Source organism: Notolepis coatsorum, assembly GCF_963971535.1.
Source record: "Notolepis coatsorum genome assembly, chromosome: 5".
In the NCBI taxonomy this organism is placed as follows: Eukaryota; Metazoa; Chordata; class Actinopteri; order Aulopiformes; family Paralepididae; genus Notolepis; species Notolepis coatsorum.
The window spans coordinates 52,451,424-52,476,616 of NC_140169.1; the positions used below are offsets into that span (position 1 = coordinate 52,451,424).

Sequence of the window (25,193 nt, forward strand, 5' to 3'; positions counted from 1 at the left end):
CGGTTGTCATGACAGCGCGTCGCCCTGACAACCAGAAGAGGGGCGGGGCTATCGTTTCTACGGCGAGGATCTATGAGTCGAACGGTGTTTCCGCGTGTAAGGCAGACAAAAATCTGGCTGAGACTAAGAGGGAAGAAACCAGGAGAGACTCTCTCTCTCCTCTTATCACAGAGGGGGGGGGGAGAAAATGCCACATCATCAGTAGCTTCGGCTACCACGAGGTTGGTCTTGGCTAACGAACAGGCCTGACCACTGTTGGACTGAGAGACAGAGGGACAATAGACTGGACTGAAAGATCATTAGAATGGACTCTTCAAGGACGATACAATTTGATAACATCTGATTATAGCAATAAAACAACGCTTTTCCTCATAAGGTATTACACGGTGTCGAAGTGTCGAATTCTTACGGAGGTGGAGAATTAGTATGGTTTATGGATTGCACTAACGGGGGAGATAAGGATCTTATCTGCCAGTATCGGAGACGTCAGGACCATTAAAATGACACAACGCAGAGGAATTGGATGGAGGGCCAAACAGACGAAGACGTGATACTGGCCAGTTTGATCAGAATCTTACAAGGGGTACTACGACTATGCTTGCACCTCATGGTACCAAAGCACCTCAAAGGCGCTAAAAACAAAATTACAAACATCTCAAAACAAACTGGTCAGACTACTGCTTGACCTTACTCCTAGAACCCACCTCACCCCTGCCCACTTTGACAACCTAGGATGGCTTAGAGTAGACGACAGAGTACAGCAACTTGCAATGGGCCTGGTCTACAAGATACACTACACGACCAAGGTACCCATGTACATGTCAAAATACTTCCCAAAGGTCAGTGAATACCACGATCACAACACCAGAGGGAGCTCCACAAATCATGTTAAACCCAGATTCGGCTCAAATAAGGGACTGAACACGTTTCGCAATTATGCCACATCAATGTGGAACGCCCTACCCAAAGCTGTAAAGGAATGTGGATCACTACCCACTTTCAAAACCTCTCTCAAGGGACACCTACGGGAGACTGCAATTCAAAACTGGCCCCTGTAAATATCCTAACCCAACCCCCTCATATAGTCATAGTATAGTATAGTATAGATATAGTCATTTACCTAGCATGGTTTTGTCAATAGTCCAATGTACAATTTTGCTTGTTTGTACAGTGTCTCCCCCCCCCCTCAATGTACAGTTTTGCTTGATTATACAGTGTTTCTCCCCCCCCCCCCCCCCAACCACCTCCAATGTAAATTACCCAGTATGGTTGTCAATATCCCAATGTACCCAACCCCCCCCACCCAACCTCCTCCAATGTACAGTTTCTACGTCAAATGTATATACTCCCTTTCCTTGACTCCTTCTGTATCACAAACAGTACTGTATTTGCAAATCTGGTATGTCATAAATGTATAGATGTAGCAGTACTGACTATCTGTATGTCAAGTATGTCATATATGTCCTGATGAATTGAAAATGGGGGACCCTGATGTAAACAAGATGAAAGTCTTTCTCTGGTCTGCATCCCCTTAACAATTGTGTGTATTGAGCTGTACTGTACTGTACCCATTCTGCAATCTGTTAATAAAGTTTTCAATCAATCAATCAATCAATCAATCAACCCCCCCCCCGATAAGATAAACCCAATGGAAAAACATGCACAACAGCAGAGCGCTAACGCTGTGGCGTCCTTGACGAAGACGGGCAGGAGCACTTGGATTGGTCCCCGGGGCGCAGCTCACGTTGACGCCCTATCTGCTCCCGGCTGCCCATGGGGGGGGAAGGACGACGGGATGGGTTAGGCGCAGAGACTCAATCGCATCGGCGACTGAGAAAAAGACAATGCGTGTGTATGTGTGTGTGTATCCCGGTGTGTGTGTGTGCCGCTCCAATTGCATGTCCAGTTCGTTGCATGCCGAATAAAGACCCCCTAAAGAGGTCCTGCATTATTATTATTATTATTATTATTATTATTATTATTATTAGGTATCAGGTGGGTTTGGGCCAGTTCAGAAGAAACCAAAGTTCGCCTCGGAAAAGAGATGGTCTGCACAAGAATGAAGCACACTGACAAAAGATCTATGTTTCGAAGGTAAGGGAATGTGTTTCTCTTTTCTTGTTCTTCCTTACCTCCTTAGATTTATGTGTCTCTCCACGGGTCAGGATGACAACACTGTACAATGAACGATACAAAAATGAAAATATATGTACAAAACACCTTGGGTCTGATGCTTAAACCTTCCCTGGTTCCACTACTTTAGTTACTATTTTAGTTATATCTACCCACTATGTTAATATTATCTACTCACTATTTTAATTATTCCTATTCACTATGTTAATATTATTAATATCTACTCACTATTTTAATAATTAGGTTGGTTTATTATTTTATCTAGTTATTTTATATATAACTTAAACTAACTGGATCAACTAATTTTAGGAACCAGGACTCTTAATTAAGAAGATCCTTATATTCAAACCATCTTAAATCAAAAGCTTAATAAAACAAATGCTATGATGCAGTTGCTCTTGTCTTGTGTCATAGGGGCTCTAGTAACCAGGGGTTACGCTTGCTATGGACATTGGAGGAGGATGTATTCTAGGCAGTACAACGACCCCCACGCCACGGGTGAGAGGGTCATGGATCTCCCAGTAGAATAATGAGATTGGCGATGTGGCGGTGAATGAGTTATACCTCAATGGCGGTGTAACCAACCCTTCACCCCCATCGACCTTTGACCTCCCCCATACCTCCCTTGATCGACCGATTCACTTCCTGATCCCCAGGGGGAGGAGCCGTCCTGGTCGTCCACCGTCCTTGTGATTAGTGTCCAGTCTCTGGAGAAAGTCAAACGGTCGGCGATTGTTTGCGATGCAGAAGGGGCTCTGATCGGTAGCGTTTCACCGTATAGCCCCGGTCGCGCTCGATCGGACATCAGCGAGTCGAAACTGAGGAATCTCATATCCCGAAGTTCCTGGATGACTTCCCGCTCCACTCCAAAACGTCAAATCACATGTAGGACCGCCTTCCAGAGCGGCTCGCTAAATGTTCAAATGCCAAGGTCTCGATATAACTGTATTTTCTTGGGAGAGAAGGCTGAATACTTTGTACTCACTCACCAGTGCGTACACGGTGGTGCCCCTGCCTACCTCAAGGAACTACCTCACCCCCCAGTCCTCCTCACGCTCCCTCCGCTCCGGCACAGCCTACCTCCTCAAAGCCCCCAGGACTAACTAATGTTCTTAAATTTCATTGGTTGTTTTATTCATTTTAATTGTTTTATTCATTTAACTTTTTGTCTTTATCTCCTGTAGCACTTTGAGATTTTTTACAAATGTAAAGTGCGGTACAAATTGAATTTATTATTATTATTATTATTATTATTATTATTATTATTATTATTATTATTATTATTATTATTATTATTATTATTATTATTATTATTATTATTATTATTATTATTATTATTGTTTAAGACTGAGGTGTAATGTGTATTTAATATGTAATCAGTTTTTTTTTATCATGAAATGTAAAGTGTAATGTAGTAATGGAACACTGCAACATAGGGGTGTAACGATCCAACCTCAAAACAATTAAATTCGACTACGATTCTTCAGGCAACGATTCAATGCATCATGAAATCTCTTCCTTTTTTACCACGATTCGATTCAATTCGATACATTTTCTATCAGTTAATTCCCCAAAAAATTTGAATACACAAATGTGGCTGGGGGAACTGATTCACTCAGCATGAATGGACTATAGGTCAATAAAAACAATAATTTTTTTTTTTTTTATGACAATTATTATTTTTAATTTAGATTATAATCGATTATAATCTATTCTAAAATGTTCAAATCGATGCAGTTGAATCGTCACATTAGGATCTATGCATTTCTATGCATCGATGCATTGTTACACCCCTACTGCAACAGTATTTTTGGTGTCTAATAAACCCACTAATCAAATCAAATCAAATCATATCATATCATATCATATAGCAGGATTTAAATGTGATTTTCTTTTCATCTAAGTTTGGAATGAGGACAGCGTAGACAAAACCACACATCAAACCAAACCCAACCAGAGTGTAATTCAATGATTTGACAATACACCATCCATGTGTAGGGATGGGTACCGAACCGGACCGAATTAAGGGTACCGACAGAATCACGTCGGTGCTACCGAGTACCGATTCACGCCGGTGCCACATTTCGGTACTGTAAAAAAAACTAAACTGTGGATATCAAACAGGGAAGGTAAAGACGGTTTTAAACTGCTGAACAGTAATTCAGAACTATTCAGATCCCCCCTTGAACGGCCCTTCTAAGGTTTCTCCCCTCCACATTGCCTGTGGTGCTTTTTTTTTCCTATTGCTTGGTTTTTAGTGTGTTTTTCCTTACCTTCGTGTGGGGTATGTGTTGCATTTATTTAATTTACATTTTATTTTGGATTTCATGGTGTTTTTTTATTTTGTTCTTGATTTATTGTGATGTTTCTTCTTAACTTGTTTAAAGAAGACGTGTCCGGCCCATGGGGACATTAACGTGTGTTGTCGCGCCTTACAAATACATTTGATTTGATTGCACTGCACTATTGCATCATTTTACTCTATTCTACTATTTTATTGCACTGCACTATTGCACTATTCTAGTTTATTCTATTTTACTCTTTTTTATTATTGCCATAGAATCAAACCATAAACAAGGTGGCCTGTTGGAATATTAGATCATAATGTGAAATATCTATCTATCTATCTATCTATCTATCTATCTATCTATCTATCTATCTATCTATCTATCTATCTATCTATCTATCTATCTATCTATCTATCTATCTATCTATCTATCTATCTATCTATCTATCTATCTATCTATCTATCTATCTATCTATCTATCTATCTATCTATCTATCTATATATCTATCTATCTATCTATCTATCTATCTATCTATCTATCTATCTATCTATCTATCTATCTATCTATCTATCTATCTATCTATCTATCTATCTAGCTATCTATATATCGTTCTATCTATCGTTCTAGCTATCTATCTATCGTTCTAGCTATCTATCGTTCTAGCTATCTATCTATCGTTCTAGCTATCTATCGTTCTAGCTATCTATCTATCGTTCTAGCTATCTATCGTTCTAGCTATCTATCTATCGTTCTAGCTACACAGGAAAAACTGGGGAGTCATTTTCCCAGAGTAATTATTACGGAGTTATTATTTTCCTCTCAAGTAGTCATATTTACTCCATTTGGGGCATAATCATTGCCTGTGGCCAATAGAGTGAGAGTAAAGTTCCAGAAGAGTTTCTATTGGAGTAATACAGCATTGGTCACGCCTACTATCCATATAATTCCCAAAGGTGCCGACGCCATCTTTCTCTCTCGCTTCAAGCTCAGGTATACCAGCAAGAGCGCAATACAGCGATATTTTCCTTCTCTTGGATGCCAAATACCAGGTAAGATTATTATTATTATTTGTTAATTTATTAAACAGCAATGTGTGTAACTAATTTGCAACATTACAGCTAAGCCACAGAGCCATCTATCACGATGTTCGCATGTTAGCTGCTATACGTTTGCACGCACGCTATTAAATAAACGTTTTACAGTTGTATGGACAAGTATTCAATTATCAACAGTATTGCTATCAGGGACAGTGCACATTAATCAACATGTCGGTTTTCATGTAAAATGTATATGAGCTAGTGTATAGCCAGAAGCTAATTTCCACCTGTATAGGCCTGAGACCATACCTGTAGACCATGCCTGTAGGCTGTTGTTAAAAGTAGTGATATAACTATATCCATACAAAAACTGACTTATTAAGAACATACAAGACAAGTAGACATAGTACAGGAGATGGAACAATTATATGTTACATGTTGGCGGTTTTTGCTGAAACGGTGGCAGAGACAACGTGTGTTTTACTCTAAATAGAGTCACCGTACATTACAGCTAAGCCACAGAGCCATCTATCACGATGTTAGCATGTTAGCTGCTAGCACGCACGCTATTAAATAAACGTTTTACAGTTTTATGGACAATAACGATAGGTTATGACTATAACCAAGTTCTGTTAGTTAGGGGCGATGCTTGGCATCACTACTGCACTATCTCGCGTACGTGCACGCGTACTGAATAAACCACAAATGTACCTCTAATACCAGTATTAGTCTGACCACACCCCTCATCAGCTTACCTTCATAAGCAGGTGTGTGGTCACCTGCTCTCCTCCTTCCCAAGCTTTCACCACAAGGTGAGGACAAGGGCTGCAGCGGCCGTCTGATGCCAAGCATCGCCCCTAACTAACAGAACTTGGTTATAGTCATAACCTATCGTTCTGTATCGTTAGTGGCTTAGCTTGGCATCACTACTGCACAAGGGAGGCCAAGCGGAGCCACTTGGCTGACAAATACACCCCGCTGACAGCCCCCCAAAACCATCAGAACAGGGAGGGCCGAGCCCCCCCGACCCCCCCTAATGGAGGGTATCCCCCCTATTAGAGGCTTCACGGGAAGGCGACGGACCCGACCGTGCGAAGAGGCACTCAAGCAACTTAACGCACAGGGTGAGCAGACCGTGGCCTGACCCCACGACTACACACACGCACAACCCGCATGCCACCCGGGAACGAACGGAGGAACAACCTCGTTACTGCCCCCAGAATCACGGGGCCAAGGGCAAACCCAACCCCGTGGCAAGGCCGTAGCAGCGGAGCGCGAAGGAAGACCCAGACCCACCAAAAGGACTGGACTCCCTGGAATGGGGGCCCGGAGAAGTCCATGATGCCAGCATCAAGACCCCACCAGGTGGGCACGTAGTGCCCCGCCCCCCACATCGCCAGCGTATTCGGACAAAGGCCCCTCAGTTACTGCACCTGGTATTCCCAGGCGGAATCCCATCCAAGTACTAACCAGGCCAGAACCTGCTTAGCTTCCGAGATCGGACGAGATCGGGCGTGTTCAGGTTGGTATGACCGTAAGCCGAGCGGGCCCCGTCCCCCCAATAGTACACCGCCTGGCACACTGACCCTGCAGAACAGGCAGTCAGCATGGCCGTAAGCACACAAAAAGGTTAACCAACGGAAGCAGGCAGCGCACCGGGGAAAAAAAAAAAAAAACAGGCAACAGGCTGTTAACCCTAGCCTGGAGACTGCGGACGAGACAGGCGCCAGAGGGGACAGCTGAACACAGCCGCCCCGGCGGAAGGAGCGTAAGCTGGCGGTGTTGCATGACCAAGCCTCCATTTAAAAACCCCCACCCAGAGGGGTCGAGGCAGAGAAGGCTGACACGATTGGCAGACGTCATGAACGTGCAGGGGCACCCTCAAACGGTGAACCCGGGAGTTGACACTGCTCCAACACACCAGGGAATCAACCACCTCGGTGTTACCCAATGCGGTGGTTGTTCCTATAACCCCTCAAGAAAAAACTCCAAAACACACCTGCGGGCATACACCGGCTATACCGCAGTACAAGTGTTTCAGTTTCCAAAAAGGGTTAACCCAGGCCTACGGGTCGCAAACATCACTTCGGACCGGGCCTGGCGGTACGGGAAGCACAGGGTCACCAGAGGAGGTCAAAAAACCACCCCCACAGGCCCCTCTTCGCCATGCGTGAGAGAGGAGCGAAAAATAATGGAGAACCAGCCCCTAAGCACACCGTACCTGGTATTCCCCGGCGGTCTCCCAACCAAGTACTAACCAGGACCAACCTGTGTAGCGGCCGAGATCCGACGAGATCGAGCGCGTACAGAATGGCATGGCTGTAAGCCATGACGACAGTGCTGAGTAAAAACATACCCAACCAGGGTCTCCATAGCGCTTAACCCCGTGACACCCAGACCGACCCGGCATTTTTCCCCCTGAAAAAAGCCCAAGTCCCTCAGGGTACCAGAACAGCAGATCTGCATCCCCGGCGGACAACGGGTTCAACTGATCTGGACCAGCGTGACCAGAACCAGTCCCGTGCCCTAACCACGCCGACATGCCTACTCCAGGAGAAGGGCAGATATGCGTGTTGATCTTAACATGAAAAGAAGGCGCCACCCAGACGTTCGGACGAACCGCGCCTGGTGGCCCACCCCAAGGGCGTGAGACCCCACTACATATGTTCAGATCCATCCCGTCATCATCCCCCAGACATGAACGAGAATCCGTCGACAACCCACCCAGGTCATGGGATGTGGTCGTCGGAAGAGGAAAAACCCCCATCTCAGTTGCTTTATAAAAACGCTGTTTCAACCACAAGCAACCAAGGCGTGCCAGTCAATCGCCTGTTTACAGCGAGCTAGCACTATACGTGCGTCGGGACACACCCCCATCAATGAACAGGCTATTTAGACCTGTCATTGAATCCCCAAGGCGCCCAGGGGAACGACAAGAGGGGTGTGACACTCCCTAACTCCAACACTTCTGGAATAGAAAGAAGGAAGCATCAACAGTATGTATCCCAGTCTACATAGCCGGGGTAAAAAATGTTCACATTTTTACATCCCACCACCCTCCCATAGGAAGAGACGGGGATCCCCAGAGAGACTTCCCACGCGAGCTGTACAGATTGAAAAGAATATATTGCACCTTGAGCCATGTAAAAAACTGGTTTTAGGGCCTCCGGGGAAGAGGCACTGAACCCATACACACTCAATAAACGAATTGAATCGAATATACATACAATAGAAAAGGACCCTTCTAGAGGGTCCACTCACTTTGACAATCTGAGGAGGAAGGCTCTGTACTCTGATGGAGGCTTCCTCACATGGAAGAAGGAGTCCGAACTCACAGAAGGCCTGAATAGGCGCTTGGTGAGGAGGAGCCCTGACCACCCCCCCTGAAAACAGATCCATCACATGGACCTGAACAGCACACGGAAGTCCTACCAACAGAGACGCGCACGGTGACGTACTCTATGGCGGGGGAATTCCTGCGGTGCACACGCCCAATATACCAGGCCGTGGGACCAGGAACTCCCTCCCCCCCCCCCCCCCCCCCCCCCGTAACGTGCCGAACCGCCACGTGACGGGAACCTTGAAGGACAGGGGGTGTACCCCTGACCGACAGAACAATGGGGAGAGGAAAGGTTACCAGTTCACCCCTTTACGACCCCACACCTATGATACGACGTAACGACAAAAAGAGAATATGACACAGTCATAGTCAGCTCTATGAAGCGTTTCACAGCTCCACACAGCGCATGAGCTAACCTGCCATCTGATTTTTACTAAGGAAAAACACAGAATAGAGAGGGCTCTAAGAACCCCGGTCCAACATACACATGTGCTTCTGTGGCCAGTACAACCCAGTTGTAGGTCACATGACACACACAACCCATCATCACCTACAAAAAATGGCAAAAACACTCAACAGAGGAACGCCGTTTTTTTCACAATGAGAGAATACATCATTCTTGATTAGTATCGACCACAGGCCTTGCTAAGCACACATGACAGCAACCAAACCAATTTCCCTTTAGGAAATAAGTTTCTCCAGCAGATTTAGCACAACCTCAGCAATCAAGCTAAGAGTTACATCGTATCCCTACCACACAAAAGACACAATTAATGCACAACATGTCTGATAGGAGGTGATAAAGTCCCCAGGGAACCGGGGGGGAAAACACAATCCTCCTATTTTACCCTCAATACGGCCAGTTAAAACAGGAAAACCTGTTAATGTGTGAACACACTGTTCATTGTCATTACAGTCTGAGAAAGAATATTCTTTTACTCACTTGTCACCAAGCACAGCTTCATAGGTTAGTTACCTTAGTTGTGAGTACACGGTCGTGTTACTCACACAACAACCAGATCATTACATCCCGTTTGCACGGAGAAGCTAACTGCCAGTGACAAAAACAGCTCACACATAACCCGCAACGTATCCTAAATGCATTGTCCGTTATTCACAATACATTTAGCAAAGTAAAACCAGAAGACGTGTTATGAGGTCTGGCCAACCCCGTACCTACCCGGAACGCAGATCAGCGAAGTGCAGTCACAAGACACCGTAGAACACAGCCGTCCTGTGTTGTTCGATCCGGGCAGCGTCGCCGCTCCAACCAGTCGCTACAGTCCTCTTTGTTGACGCAATCCCCATCCAGGCTCAGGGCAGGGTCGACGAACATCCCCTGTCAAGGATGACGTCGTGGTCAAGAGTGTAAAACATGTTAAAATCAAAGCACGTTCAACAGAATAGCATCAAGCTAACGGCTGCTCCAACCGTTCGGGTGCTATTGCCTCTGCTCGCGAGACGCCAATCTAACGACGCACGCGATCAGAAGCGAGCTCCCGGCGGCGCGCGAGAAGCTAAGCTACCCCGCGCCAGGCCCTAACCGTAAGCTATGAACATGTAAACAATGACATAACACTCACCCAGACAGGCCGCCGTTCTGAACCTCTCCTCACTTTTTAAGAGAAGAGAAAACAAGATGTCAACACCGCTTCACAACGGTGACATTACCACATCCGACGGATCAGCACAGTACCAACTGGCCTGTGTAGCTGACATTGAACATGAATCTGCCGCTATCGCACATTACATGCACATATCCCCTCGTGAAGGAATACTCTCATTTGGATATGAAAGATGGGGCCTTAACACGGTGACAGAGAGAATCCACTCGTCCAGAACACACAGGGATCACCAGTGTCAATGGTCGCGGCCCACTAGTTAAAACTATAATGGTCTCCAGACCAAGGCCTTCTGTCGCCTAGGTGGCTGAACAAAGGACCCTAGTCTGGGGCCGGTTTCCATAAACTTTGTCAAGTAGCCCCCATAGCACTAACAGACAAGTGGAGCACGCCAGCAAACACTACTCACCCAACCTGGAACGCACCGCTTCTCACAACAGCGGCATGTCCGACAGTTCAGCTGTGGCCTGACAGGTTTCACCCCAACAAACACAGCAAGGAACTGCAGTTGAGAAGCATGCAGCGGCGTGCTCCCAATACGAAAACCGGTGGAGGGTTTTTAGAATGATCATCATCTTCCAGACCCTCCAGTACGAAGACAATATCGCTGTATTTTCTCGAAAATAGTGAGAGAGAAAATAAAGATATGATGTCAACGTATCCTTGTTTCCCAAAGCTGTTCCTAATCCAATTTCTTCCATCATGGTGTCAAGTGTGGGGATCTACCGAGGCACTTCTTCCTTGTGGTGAAAGCGAGAAGGAGGAGAGCAGGTGACCACACACCTGCTTATGAAGGTAAGCTGATGAGGGGTGTGGTCAGACTAATACTGGTATTAGAGGTACATTTGTGGTTTATTCAGTACGCGTGCACGTACGCGAGATAGTGCAGTAGTGATGCCAAGCTAAGCCACTAACGATACAGAACTTAAGAACAGGTACGTCGGTGCAACACGAGTATTCAATTATCAACAGTATTGCTATCAGGGACAGTGCACATTAATCAACATGTCGGTTTTCATGTAAAATGTATATGAGCTAGTGTTAGCCAGAAGCTAATTTTCACCTGCATGCGGCTATACCTGTATAGGCCTGAGACCATACCTGTAGACCATGCCTGTAGGCTGTTGTTAAAAGTAGTGATATAACTATATCCATACAAAAACTGACGTATTAAGAACATACAAGACAAGTAGACATAGTACAGGAGATGGAACAATTATATGTTACATGTTGGCGGATTTTGCTGAAGAGACAACGTGTGTTTTACTCTAAATAGAGTCACGTAAATTTGCCGCAATGTGCTGTAGGTTGACTGTTTTACTAGTGGTAAATGGACATAACAAGTTAATTTGACGCACTGTTCGGTTCAACAAGTGTTTATTTGAACCATTGTACTGGGTTGACTAATTTGTGTGTTCTGCCTCCATGTATAATATAATGGAAACTTGTGGAACTATCCTCACAGTAAATTTCACAGAGTAAATTTTACTCAAACTGAGTCAATTTGAGCCCAAGACGTGAGTAAAGTTTTACTCAGTTTGAGTAAAATGTACTCAGCGAAATTTACTGTATGGTGCTTTTGTAATATTTTCTAATTGTAACACTCCTCATAATGCATGAGTTGTTGTGCCCTATATGTATCATCTTAGTAACTGTTATTATTTATTTGCCATCAGATGCAGGCTGTACGTGTTAAACACGTTGACCGGCAGAAATTCATCTGTTTTGAGGGCCAATTGACCTTCACAACTTTTTTGGAGTGTGGTGAGTGAAACATTTTGCACAGCGTGCCGTTGGTTCTCAAAATGGCGTCCGCCTTGATAGTTAGGAACCAAATGGACCCTTATTGGTCTGTAACTCTGACTGTGAACACATGGACCCCAACGTCCATTGTACACCGTCAAGAGTTAAATTAACATTGATTTTACAATATAAATTGGGGTCCCAAAGATACAAATGCCATTAAATGGGTGCCCTTGGAATTAAAATGGTTGAGAATCACTGCTAGAGCCGTACAAATATTGTCTTATGGGGGTCCATGGCACATCTTTTCAAATGGGGGGTCTGTGGGCTAATTGTCAATTTGGGGGGTCCTTGACATGAAATGTTTGAGAACCACTGCCCTATGCAACAACATACTGGGTATCAGTTTAGGCTTTCCCTGCATGTTAATTTAAGCTGTAGGCCTACAGTACAAAGCACAATCCATTTTATTTAGGATAGAGTGAACCAATCAATGTCTTACACCCCTTCCTGACAGGCAGTGATGCGAGCGAGCGTGATTGCGAAAATGATTAAAATGTATTCGTTTCAATCAGACTATCCTGACCTGCCGCGAGCGACAGCAAACTGAGCGGCGATGTCGTTCCCCCCTCAAATATTCGCTCGCTGTGTCTCTAGTTGAGCGATTACGCGGCCGAGTCACGCCCCTAAACACTTTTTATTGGTCAAGAATCGCAGGCTGCTTTGCCCCTGTGTGCTTCCAGGTAACACACACACAGACACACCCGGACACGCGCCGCCTCATATCAGGACAGTGTCGCGCACGATTTCGTCTCCAGTTCGCACGCTCGCTGCCTGTCAGGAACCGGTGTTAAGTATGTCAATTAAGGCTGTCAATCTTCCTCATATGATCACATTTTCAGTGGCTATTTTAATATCCCATTTTATGACATTTTAATTAATACAAATTAAATAAATTGCACAACAGATTTATCAATAAGCTTGTGCAATCTTGTTTTGTCTATAGTTGCCAAGAAATTTGAAATTCCTAGTACCTTGGACTTAAAGGTCTATGATGACTCAAACACTGAAGTCGACGACGAGGCGTTTCAATTTCTTCTAAAAAAACCAGACCTGGGTGTGTTGGAGATTTGTTCACCCCAAGACTCAAATCCTGAAGGTGAGTTGCTAACATGGAGCCTTATAGCCTCATCCATACAGTCCTGGCTGCTTGAAGCCTTTTTACAACATTTCCGGGTTCCCGTTTTTTTCGCTCTGATTGGCCAGGTCATGTGACATGAGCGGCAATCGTGGGACGGCAAGTTTCTACACTGGTTAAGGGCACTCTTCGAAGTTGGTTAAGGTTAGAGTTTGTCTTAGAGCATGGCGATAGAACGCCAGGTAGTTTGCAGGCTGTTCGACGCGGAAATGGGCAAACACGCTATTGGGCGCACATGTCACATGACCTGGCCAATCAGAGCGCCGGAAACGCGGATGCGTTGTAAAAAGGCTACACGTGTCCTGGCTAACCTAAAATGTCACACAGGTACTGTGTATTTTTGTACTTTGAAATGATCTTTGTATATATGCCCAATGTAACGTGTGGATCCTTCCTAATCTAATGTGGTCTTTTTACATTACACTTGTCACAAACATTCCTATCTAATCACACTTATATGTCTACATGATTGTTAGATTCAGTGAGGACCTCTGCAAGCAACTCCAGCAGCCAAAGCTCCGTTCTCAGCTCTGGTGCAGACAATGAGGGGGAGTCTGATGACACCATCATTTTGCAGTCTAGTCCTGCTCCAAGAAACAGTGCTGACCTGACTCGTATCACTCTGGTAAGCTTTGCATATGACTGTTTGAAATGGAGATGGTGACTCTGATAAAGGGGTAGCATGGGCATTGGGGATGGCCAAGTACAATTGGGGAGAAAATGGGGGGGGGGGGGGGGTCATGGTTTACATTTGTCACCTTAACCCTTTCACTGCCGCACAACAGCAGGTTAACCCTTTCACTGCCGCACTACAGAAGGTTAACCCTTTCACTGCCGCACTACAGAAGGTTAACCCTTTACTATCACATACTGTACCACATACTGTATACCACATACTGTACCACATACTGTACCACATACTGTACCACATACTGTATACAACATACTGTATACCACATACTGTACCACATACTGTACCACATACTGTACCACATACTGTATACCACATACTGTACCACATACTGTATACCACATACTGTACCACATACTGTACCACATACTGTACCACATACTGTATACCACATACTGTACCACATACTGTATACCACATACTGTACCACATACTGTACCACATACTGTACCACATACTGTACCACATACTGTACCACATACTGTATACCACATACTGTACCACATACTGTATACCACATACTGTACCACATACTGTACCACATACTGTACCACATACTGTATACCACATACTGTACCACATACTGTATACCACATACTGTACCACATACTGTACCACATACTGTACCACATACTGTACCACATACTGTACCACATACTGTATACCACATACTGTACCACATACTGTACCACATACTGTACCACATACTGTACAACATACTGTATACCACATACTGTACCACATACTGTACCACATACTGCACCACATACTGTATACCACATACTGTACCACATACTGTATACCACATACTGTACCACATACTGTACCACATACTGTACCACATACTGTACCACATACTGTATACCACATACTGTACCACATACTGTACCACATACTGTACCACATACTGTACCACATACTGTACCACATACTGTATACCACATACTGTACCACATACTGTACCACATACTGCACCACATACTGTATACCACATACTGTACCACATACTGTATACCACATACTGTACCACATACTGTACCACATACTGTATACCACATACTGTACCACATACTGTATACCACATACTGTACCACATACTGTACCACATACTGTATACCACATACTGTACCACATACTGTACCACATACTGTACCACATACTGTACCACATACTGTATACCACATACTGTACCACATACTGTACCACATACTGTACCACATACTGTATACCACATACTGTACCACATACTGTATACCACATACTGTACCACATACTGTATACCACATACTGGTACTAGTGTGGCAGTGAAAGGGTTAAATATACTTGGCCACCAAATGACTGTCTATCCATGTGTGTCCTCCCCCCCCCCCTTTTTACTCCCGCTTAGATGACTGAAAAGATTCTGAGGGACACAGCTGGAGGAGAGAGGATCATTGCCGATTATGCTCGGACGAACACCCTAACGGATACCAGAAGACGCGACATGGTGAAGATATTGGTTGCGCACATGGCAAAAGAGCATGGGTAATTATGTTATCTAAACATTACGCACCCAATACAAATTTTTGGTTTTTACTAAGATCCTCCTTTTTGCAGAATTGGTAAATGATAAATGGTTATCCAAAGCGCTTTACATAGATTGTGCAGAAGGCATTGGCACAGCAATACTTTTGTTTGGATCTCATACTTGTGTATGTGTGCACTGTAGGACGAGTCCTTCAAGGCGAGTTAAATAAGACTACGCAAAGGGCATCACTGCCTTATTCCCATACCTGGCCGATCCCCAGGGCAATTTGGGATATGTAAGTACATCAGGGAAAAGTGCAGAGAGACATTTCATCGGCGACTCAGTGCATGTGTGTTCCTGTGGGTCGCCCATCTTGCGTGTGTGTTAAAACTGCATGACAAATAAAGACTTCTAGTCTAACAATTATTATGTTTATAGGTCATTCTTGTTATATAATTTCTAGGGATGTTCGATATTGGCTTTTTTTTACCGATATCCGATATACCAATATTGTCCAACTCTTTAATTTCCAATACCGATATCAACCGATACCGATATATGCAGGGTTCCCCCCCCCCCCCCCCCCCCCCAAAAGGAATAATTTCAGGTAATTAACATTAGGCTACATATCTCTTGTCGTGGAATTAACACAACATTATGCATAACATTATCCAATCACATGCATGGTACATAAAACACCAACCCCATTACTCCTCACTTCTCTGGAATTGCTTAAAAGGGCTGTGCGGAGTACGATTTCAACTAAATATTTGTTAACATTTCTGTATGCTGACCATTTCTCCTAACCTCAACAATTTAAGAACCACAGATGTCCTACCTGTTGACCTTGATTTTAGCAATTCTTCAGAGAAGGGCATGTGTTAAGTTTTAAGGAGAGAAATAAACACATTTACACATGCCCATTTAAACCAAATAACTTTTTTTTTTTTCTCTTTACTTCTTGTGTTTTAGGAGCAGTATTACAATCCAGTAGATGGGAGTGGGTTTCTGGCATGGAGGGTGAAATCACTTCAAAAGATAGCATCAGAGGGACAAAAGAAGAGCCGTAATGTTCAGCCACTGATCGGTATGTAATTTTGATTGTCCCAGTCCACTGTTTATCTAGCAACTGTGAAGATGGATCATTATAGTAAATGCATATCACTGGAAAGTATTGCAGCAGTATGTGTGGTTTCTACACTGTTACAGGTGGTCCAAGTTCTGGCGACAGAGCCCCCTTCTCTGAGGAAAACCAGCTAACCACAGACACCCAGTTTCGTGAGGCCAGTGCACTGATGAAGCATACAACTGATGAAGCAATCATCAAGGAGAAGATGAAACAGACCTTCACCCATCGCCAAGAAATGATGCATGACCCAATCAAGTCCTCTGAAATATTCACCACCTTTCCACGATTCCTAGACATCACAGGAATGGTATGTGGCTTGCATTAAAGTCTAACTGAAATAAAAAATGACCTTTTTAAACAATTTAGATCACATCCCTGGTCATAGGGTGAACCTATTTAATAGGGCTGTCCCTGACTAAGGATTTGGATGGTCGACTAGGATTGTTAAAAAAAAAAAAAAAAAAACGTTTTTTTTTTTTTTTTTTTATCATTCCATTTGGGCTGTGGGGGGTGCTTAATGTCTGAAGGAGTCAACTGAAGGCTTCTTGTCCTCTGCAAAAGCATACAATTGGTCCACTGATGAAATCCTCTTTCAGTGCCTCTGTGCCTGTTTTCGTAGGCAGTTAGCCTCTGGTATGCCTGCCATTAGCGTTAGCCACGCTTCTATGCCTCTTTTCTTTTGAAAAACATTATAATATATATATATATTTTTTTTTTTTTTTTTTTATAATATTATATTCGACTAAGAGGTTGGCCAGTCGACTACGGCCCCTTTCGACCGATTAGTCGACTAATCGATTAATAGGGGTCAGCCCTACTATTTAACAATGTATGACAAAAAAATTTCAACCATGTTTTATTCCATCTTGTCTGCAGATTGAGCAGGATTTCAGTCTGATGTTTGGTGATGACATCTCTGCAAAGTTCCTGGAGAAGTGGCCTACTTTCTGCAGGCAGAAAGTCCTTGAACAAAGCCGTGGCCTCACCCAGACCGGCGACCTTCAAGACCTGCTTCAGAATGCTGAATCCACAACAGACACAATAGAACTGAACAATGGTATGCTTGAATTAAAGGAATATAATAATGGAAGGGTGAATTGTTTTTTAAACAAATGGAAACACAGCTTTTAGTCAAATGTATTTCTGATTTTTTTTATTTAATTTTTTGTATTTTTAGCATGGGACAGTGAAATGTCCTCCCTCTTGCTTCTTGTCCACCTCCTGCCACCATCACCTCAGGGACGCAACAACAGACCGGGAAAGCTCTCAGCCAGAGAAGCCATTGACTCCCTTGTGAAGTTCATAAAGGTAAGGTTACAGTTGCCTATATTATCGGCCGATATTGGCATTCAAATGTGATATAGGAAAATATCGGTAAAAAAAAATTTATTATTCTTTTTACATTTCTATAACCAACTTTTATTTACCCAGGCAAGTAAGAACAAATTCTGATTTTATTTATTGTCAAAAGTATGCATAATGTTATGTTAATTCCACAACAAGACATATGTAATGTTAATTACCTGAAATTATTCAGTTTTTTGGGGGGGAAACCCTGCATATATCGGTATCGGTTGATATTGGTATTGGAAATTAAGAGTTGGACAATATCGGTATATCGGTAAAAAAGCCAATATCGAGCATCCCTAGTTACAGTTGAATTAAAGTATAAGAAGGATCACTGTTCTGTCTAGGGGTGCACGATATTGATTTGTTGACCCCGATATCGATACCAATAACTTTCTGCTCCTCAAGGTCGATACCGATAACCGATATATATATATTTATTGTACTATAATTATAAATTTTTTTATGTATATTCCTGTAGTTTTGACCTAACCAGATTTATCATGACATGAGCGTTACTATATGAACAAAACAAAGCCAAGAGAACAGTTTTGACTCTTCAAATAAAGTGACTATTTATTTTTCCAAATAAATATAATTTGAGTCGATCACAAAATTCACAATCCGTCAATGTCATTAACAATGTGTTTCCCTGAACAACTAAAAACCAACAGGTATTGTGCTTTGTCAGTAGGGATGCTGTTCACATTTGAACCGATACGGTACCGGTACCTGTGAATCGATACCGGTACCCAACGGTACCTTTTTCGGTACTTTAGTCTCTAAAAATGTAATCTACCTACCTCAGTTGTGAGAAGAAAAAAATCCAAACTTCAAATAACCACATTTTCGACCGTTTTTGGCTTGCCTTTGCCCCGACTGCTTTGTTGTTGAATCAAGTCAAATCCTAAATAAGCATATATAGTGCGTGTGAATGTTGACATGAAAAGAAAAAAGTAAAAAAAATATATATATATTTTTTATTATCAGAGCTATCAATACTTTTATCGGGATGACGTCATAATTGCTGATATCGGCCTGATAATTATCGTGCATCCCTGATATTGACCTGCATGATTGAAATCATGCAAAGACCACGGTTTGCAAACCGTGACTAATTTTAATAGCAAGACTAATGAAGTTCTCTTGTCACAGACTGGGACCAGTATCCAGGGGCATTTGGACAGCATCACGGAGAGCCTTCAACCCTATCTGCTTGCTGTGGGGACCCAGAGGAGTGTGATTCACAAGTACTTCATTGTGATTGACAAACATGCAATCCCTTGTAAGTCACCAGACTCTCTTGCCTCTTTTGATGAGCTTTTCAAAGCTCATTTTGTCTTTGGTACCTCATACAACCGGGATCTGGCCAATATGTACAACTTCTTGCAAACCGCCATTTACAAGATCGATGCTGCTACCACTAATGTCAACCCCAGGGTTAAAGAGATGAGGGCTCGGATGCTGCACTGATTTATTTTTTATACTGAGAGGATATTTTATCTCGGGCCTCTGATGCTGCACAGACTTTTGATACTGAGAAGATATTTTATCTTGAGGCCTCTGATGCTGCACAGACTTTTGATACTGAGAAGATATTTTATCTTGAGGCCTCTGATGCTCCAGTGTTTTTTGATAAGATGTTGTGTTTCATTTGCAAAAACTCTCAGGCAAATGCCAATTCACTGATGAGGCACTTAAGGTTGATCCACGGACTTTGTTCAGGAAGGACACTTCGTCTTAAATGTGGTCAGCCTGGTTGTTTACATGTCTTTTGCACTTTTTCTGGGTTTCGAAAGCATCTTAAAGCACGTCATCAACCATGTGATGATCCTGGTGAAGGCCGCTCTACAGCTGAACATTTAGCTGAAAGTTATGTTGATGACTTTCCATCAGGCAGTGCCCCTTCTGACCCAGTCCTTCCAGTCCTTCTTAATAATAGTCTTGTAGACAGCTGTGCTGCAACAGTAGCTGAACTTAAAGTGGCAGGTGTAGGTGAAACAATAATCAACTCTTTGGTAACTTCAATGGAAGTGATTGTTGATGATATCCATAATCAAGCAAAACAATATGTGAAGCAGTGTCTATCTTTACAGGAACCTATCAAAAGTGAGGTTGAGTGTAAAATTGATCAGTGTTATGAAGAAATTGAAAATCCCTTTTGTATCTTAAATTCTGAAACTAAGAGAAGGCAATATTTTACAGAGAAGTGGGGAAGGGTAGACCCAGTTGAATATGTCCTTGGTACAAGATTTGATACCCTGCGCAATCGGACTACTGGAACTTATGATCAGGCTGTTGTTACTGATAAATGTGTTTATATCCCAATTTTGAAAACATTAGACTTTATTTACAAACACCCTAATATAAAAGAGATGATGCAGAGTGATTCCAGTTTAAGAGAAGATCTTCTTAATGACTTGTGTGATGGAGAGTATTTCAAGAGTCATCCTCTATTTTCAAAACAGAAGCATGCAATTCAGGTGCAGCTTTTCTATGATGATTTTGAATGCGCGAATCCGTTGGGGAGTAAAAAGGGAATACATAAATTAGGAGCAATCTATTTCACCTTGCGTAATTTTTCTCCAAAGTACAACTCAATTCTGCTTAATATTCATTTGGTCGCTTTATTCCATGCCCAAGACATTAAAACACATGGCTTTTCTAAAATACTTGCTCCACTTGTGGAAGATATTAAAATACTGGAGAAGGATGGAATTAAGGTCCCATTGTATGATCAGCCAGTGTATGGAACTATTGTCCAAGTTACAGGTGACAACCTTGGTATTCACGGTTTGTTTGGTTTCGTAGAATCATTCAGTGCCAGATATTGTTGCCGCTTTTGTCTTGCTGAGAAAGAGGACTTTCAGACGGAATTCAAAGAAGATTCACCCAAGATAGTTATGCGAACTCGAGCACTTCATGCAGAACACTGCCACACAATGGAGACTACTATTGGTCTTCCCTATGTGATGGGAGTTAAACGTTCTTGCATTCTAAATTCCTTGCAGTACTTCAATACATGTGACAATTTCTCTGTCGATATTATGCATGATATCTTGGAGGGCGTGGCACAATATGAAATTAAACTGCTAATACTACACTTGATTAAAAACTACACAACATCAAAGGAAATAGACTTGAGAATTAAGAGCTTTAACTATGGTTACCTGGAACAAAACAACAAGCCACCTGCATTGAAGTTAGTAGAGACCTCAAATGACTTGGGGTTAAATGCAATCCAATCTTGGTGTTTACTTCGCAATCTACCACTTATCTTTGGAGACTTGGTTTGTCCAAATGATCAACACTGGTATTTGCTTCTGCTGTTGCTTCAAATAGCAGATATTGTATTTTCTCCCAGGTTATCAACTGGCATTACTATTTATTTAAAACACTTGATTGCAGAGCACCACAGGTTATTCAAGCATTTGTTTCCCAACAGGAGGCTACTACCAAAGCATCATTTTATGGTGCACTATCCTACATGTATTCGTAAAATTGGACCACTTTTGCATGTCTGGTGCATGCGCTATGAAGCGAAGCATAATTTCTTTAAAAAACAACTAAAAAGCTTCAAAAATATAACTAAAATGTTGGCAAAGAAACACCAAAGTCAAGTAGCATACAATTGGCAGACATTTGATCCCAACAGACTGGTGCTTGGTCCAAGTAAAATGGTAGCATTAAATGTGATGGACAGAGGCTGTGAGATAGCGGAGACTCTTCAGGTACCAAGTGACACCAAGGTGTTAAATGTTAGATGGGCCAAACACCATGGAAATATGTATCGTCCAGGTTTAGTTGTTTGCCTTAAAGTTCTTAGTGAGGTTCCAGTTTTTCACAAAATCCACCGTGTTGTTCTTAAAGATGAGAGGTTACTGTTGTTTACATTTGCACTACAAACCGTGTCTCTGGATGACCATTTTTATGCATTTAAAGTTGTGTGTACTACAGATGGACCTCATGTAGTTGATGTCAAAGAGCTTTTGTTTTACAAAGCATTCGATATACAGATGTCATACAGTGATGACGATTCAAGCTCATTTATTGTTCCATACTGTTTCCTGTGATTTAAAAAAGGAAAAGAGAAAATCACTAAGCTCTTGAACTATTGCACTGGGGATGAACACTATTAGTTTTCTTTTATTTCTTTGGGGTGAACAGATGCTGCTGTCACTTTATATAGAGGCCAAAATGTAATTGATCGATTACTCTCCCCATGAAGCCTTAATTGAAGTCATGGTGATTTCTTTTTGTTGCATTCCTGAGCCAATAATTTGATGACTGGCTTGAATTATTGGCTCAGGAATGCGACAAACAAACAAATCTCCATGAATTCAAGGATTCATGGGGTGTGTAATTGGTAGATTTCTTTTTTTGGGTGAGCTATCCCTTTTTAAAAGGGTGTACAGATGCTGCTGTCACTTTACAGAGGCCAAAATGTAATTGATCGATTACTCTCCCCATGAAGCCTTAATTGAAGTCATGGTGATTTCTTTTTGTTGCATTCCTGAGCCAATAATTTGATGACTGGCTTGAATTATTGGCTCAGGAATGCGACAAACAAACAAATCTCCATGAATTCAAGGATTCATGGGGTGTGTAATTGGTAGATTTCTTTTTTTGGGTGAGCTATCCCTTTTTAAAAGGGTGTACAGATGCTGCTGTCACTTTACAGAGGCCAAAATGTAATTGATCGATTACTCTCCCCATGAAGCCTTAATTGAAGTCATGGTGATTTCTTTTTGTTGCATTCCTGAGCCAATAATTTGATGACTGGCTTGAATTATTGGCTCAGGAATGGGACAAACAAACAAATCTCCATGAATTCAAGGATTCATGGGGTGTGTAATTGGTAGATTTCTTTTTTTGGGTGAGCTATCCCTTTTTAAAAGGGTGTACAGATGCTGCTGTCACTTTACAGAGGCCAAAATGTAATTGATCGATTACTCTCCCCATGAAGCCTTAATTGAAGTCATGGTGATTTCTTTTTGTTGCATTCCTGAGCCAATAATTTGATGACTGGCTTGAATTATTGGCTCAGGAATGCGACAAACAAACAAATCTCCATGAATTCAAGGATTCATGGGGTGTGTAATTGGTAGATTTCTTTTTTTGGGTGAGCTATCCCTTTTTAAAAGGGTGCAGATGCTGCTGTCACTTTACAGAGGCCAAAATGTAATTGTCTTTTATTTATGACCTTTTTTCTATCGATTACTCTCCCCATGAAGCCTTGAAGTCATGGTGATTTTTGTATATAATGGAGTTGTTTGCAGAGGGGCTCACTGAATCTAACAATCACGTAGACATAAATTATACCAAGTGTGATTAGCAAGAGAGGAATGTTTGTGACAAGTGTAATGTAAAAAGATTAGGAAGGATCCACACCAAGCAAGTTCTTCCTCAGACGTGTTTTTTTTTTTTTTTTACTATGTTACATTACATTGGGCGTATAGAAACAAAGATCATTTCAAAGTGCAAACATATACAGTACCTGTGTGACATTTTGGATGAGGCTAGGCTCCATGTTAATAAGCAACTTGGGGTGAACAAATCTCCAACACACCCATGTCTGGTTTCTTTAACTGAAACGCCTCCTTGTCGACTTCAGTGTTTTAAGTCATCATAGACCTTTAAGTCCAAGGTACTAGGAATTTCAAATTTCCTGGCAACTGAAAACAAAGATTGCACAAGCTTATTGATGAATCTTATTTTATTAATGACCTTTTTTTCTTTCTATCGATCGCCCCTTGAAGTCATGATTCTCACACGCTGTTGTAAAACTGTTTGCATCCCAACTGAAACGCCTCCTTGTCGACTTCAGTCTTTTAAGTCATCATAGACCTTTAAGTCCAAGGTACTAGGAATTTCAAATTTCTTGGCAACTGAAAACAAAGATTGCACAAGCTTATATTGATGAATCTTATTTTATTAATTTTTTTTTCTATCGATTGCCCCTTGAAGTCATGATTCTCACACGCTGTTGTAAAACTGTTTGCATCCCAAAGGATATGCCTGCATGTTGCAAATAAAAGTGCATTGTTAAATACTGATTTCTGCTTTGCCCCCGTTTATTTTAAATGTATTATTCCAGAGTAAATTATTATTTAATTCTATATTGAGTGAAATATGATATTCTATATTGAGTGAAATCTATTCTATATTGAGTGAACTACAACTCCATATTGAGGGAATTACAACTCTATATTGATTAAAATACCACTCTATATTGAGTGAAATATGATATTCTATATCGAGTGAAATCTATTCTATATTGAGTGAACTACAACTCCATATTGAGGGAATTACAACTCTATATTGATTAAAATACCACTCTATATTGAGTGAAATATGATATTCTATATCGAGTGAAATCTATTCTATATTGAGTGAACTACAACTCCATATTGAGGGAATTACAACTCTATATTGATTAAAATACCACTCTATATTGAGTGAAATATAACTTTAAGTATCTCTATATTGAGTGAAATATAACTTAAAATATCTCTATATTGAGTGAAATATAACTCTATTGAGTGAAAATATAACTCTATATTGATTAAAATACCACTCTATATTGAGTGAAATATAACTTAAAATATCTCTATATTGAGTGAAAAATAACTCTATAGATGTTAGAGTTGTTTTTACTTTATGCTAAATGGAGTAAGTTGGTATTTTGTAGAGTTAAATGTTAACACTAAATGGAGTAGAAATAACTCTGAAGATTTAACTCTGTGACAAGAGTCATTTTCACTCTATCTGGAGTCGGAGCCAATACTGTCTTTTTGGGAGTAAAATTTTACTCAATTTGAGTAAATTTGACTCTGCGAATTTTCCTGTGTATCTATCGTTCTAGCTATCTATCTATCGTTCTAGCTATCTATCGTTCTAGCTATCTATCTATCTAGCTATCTATCTATCGTTCTATCTATCGTTCTATCTATCGTTCTATCTATCGTTCTAGCTATCTATCTATCGTTCTAGCTATCTATCGTTCTAGCTATCTATCTATCGTTCTAGCTATCTATCGTTCTAGCTATCTATCTATCGTTCTAGCTATCTATCGTTCTAGCTATCTATCTATCGTTCTAGCTATCTATCGTTCTAGCTATCTATCGTTCTAGCTATATTATCTAGCTAACGTATGGC

The 25,193-nt window shown here is 41.8% G+C and overlaps 1 protein-coding gene across 1 annotated transcript in view; it reads left to right on the forward strand.

The window, feature by feature from the left end:
* Nucleotides 1-2,594: 2,594 nt before the first annotated feature.
* LOC311228185 (creatine kinase, testis isozyme-like) overlaps nucleotides 2,595-25,193 on the forward strand; it is a gene marked incomplete at its 5' end in the record, with an annotated part of 75,326 nt that continues 52,727 nt past the window's right edge. The window contains 2 exons of the mRNA XM_084314097.1: nucleotides 2,595-2,654; nucleotides 2,790-2,895. Of these exons, the coding sequence (XP_084170223.1) occupies nucleotides 2,595-2,654; nucleotides 2,790-2,895 (166 nt within the window). The remainder of the gene's footprint in view (nucleotides 2,655-2,789; nucleotides 2,896-25,193) is intronic.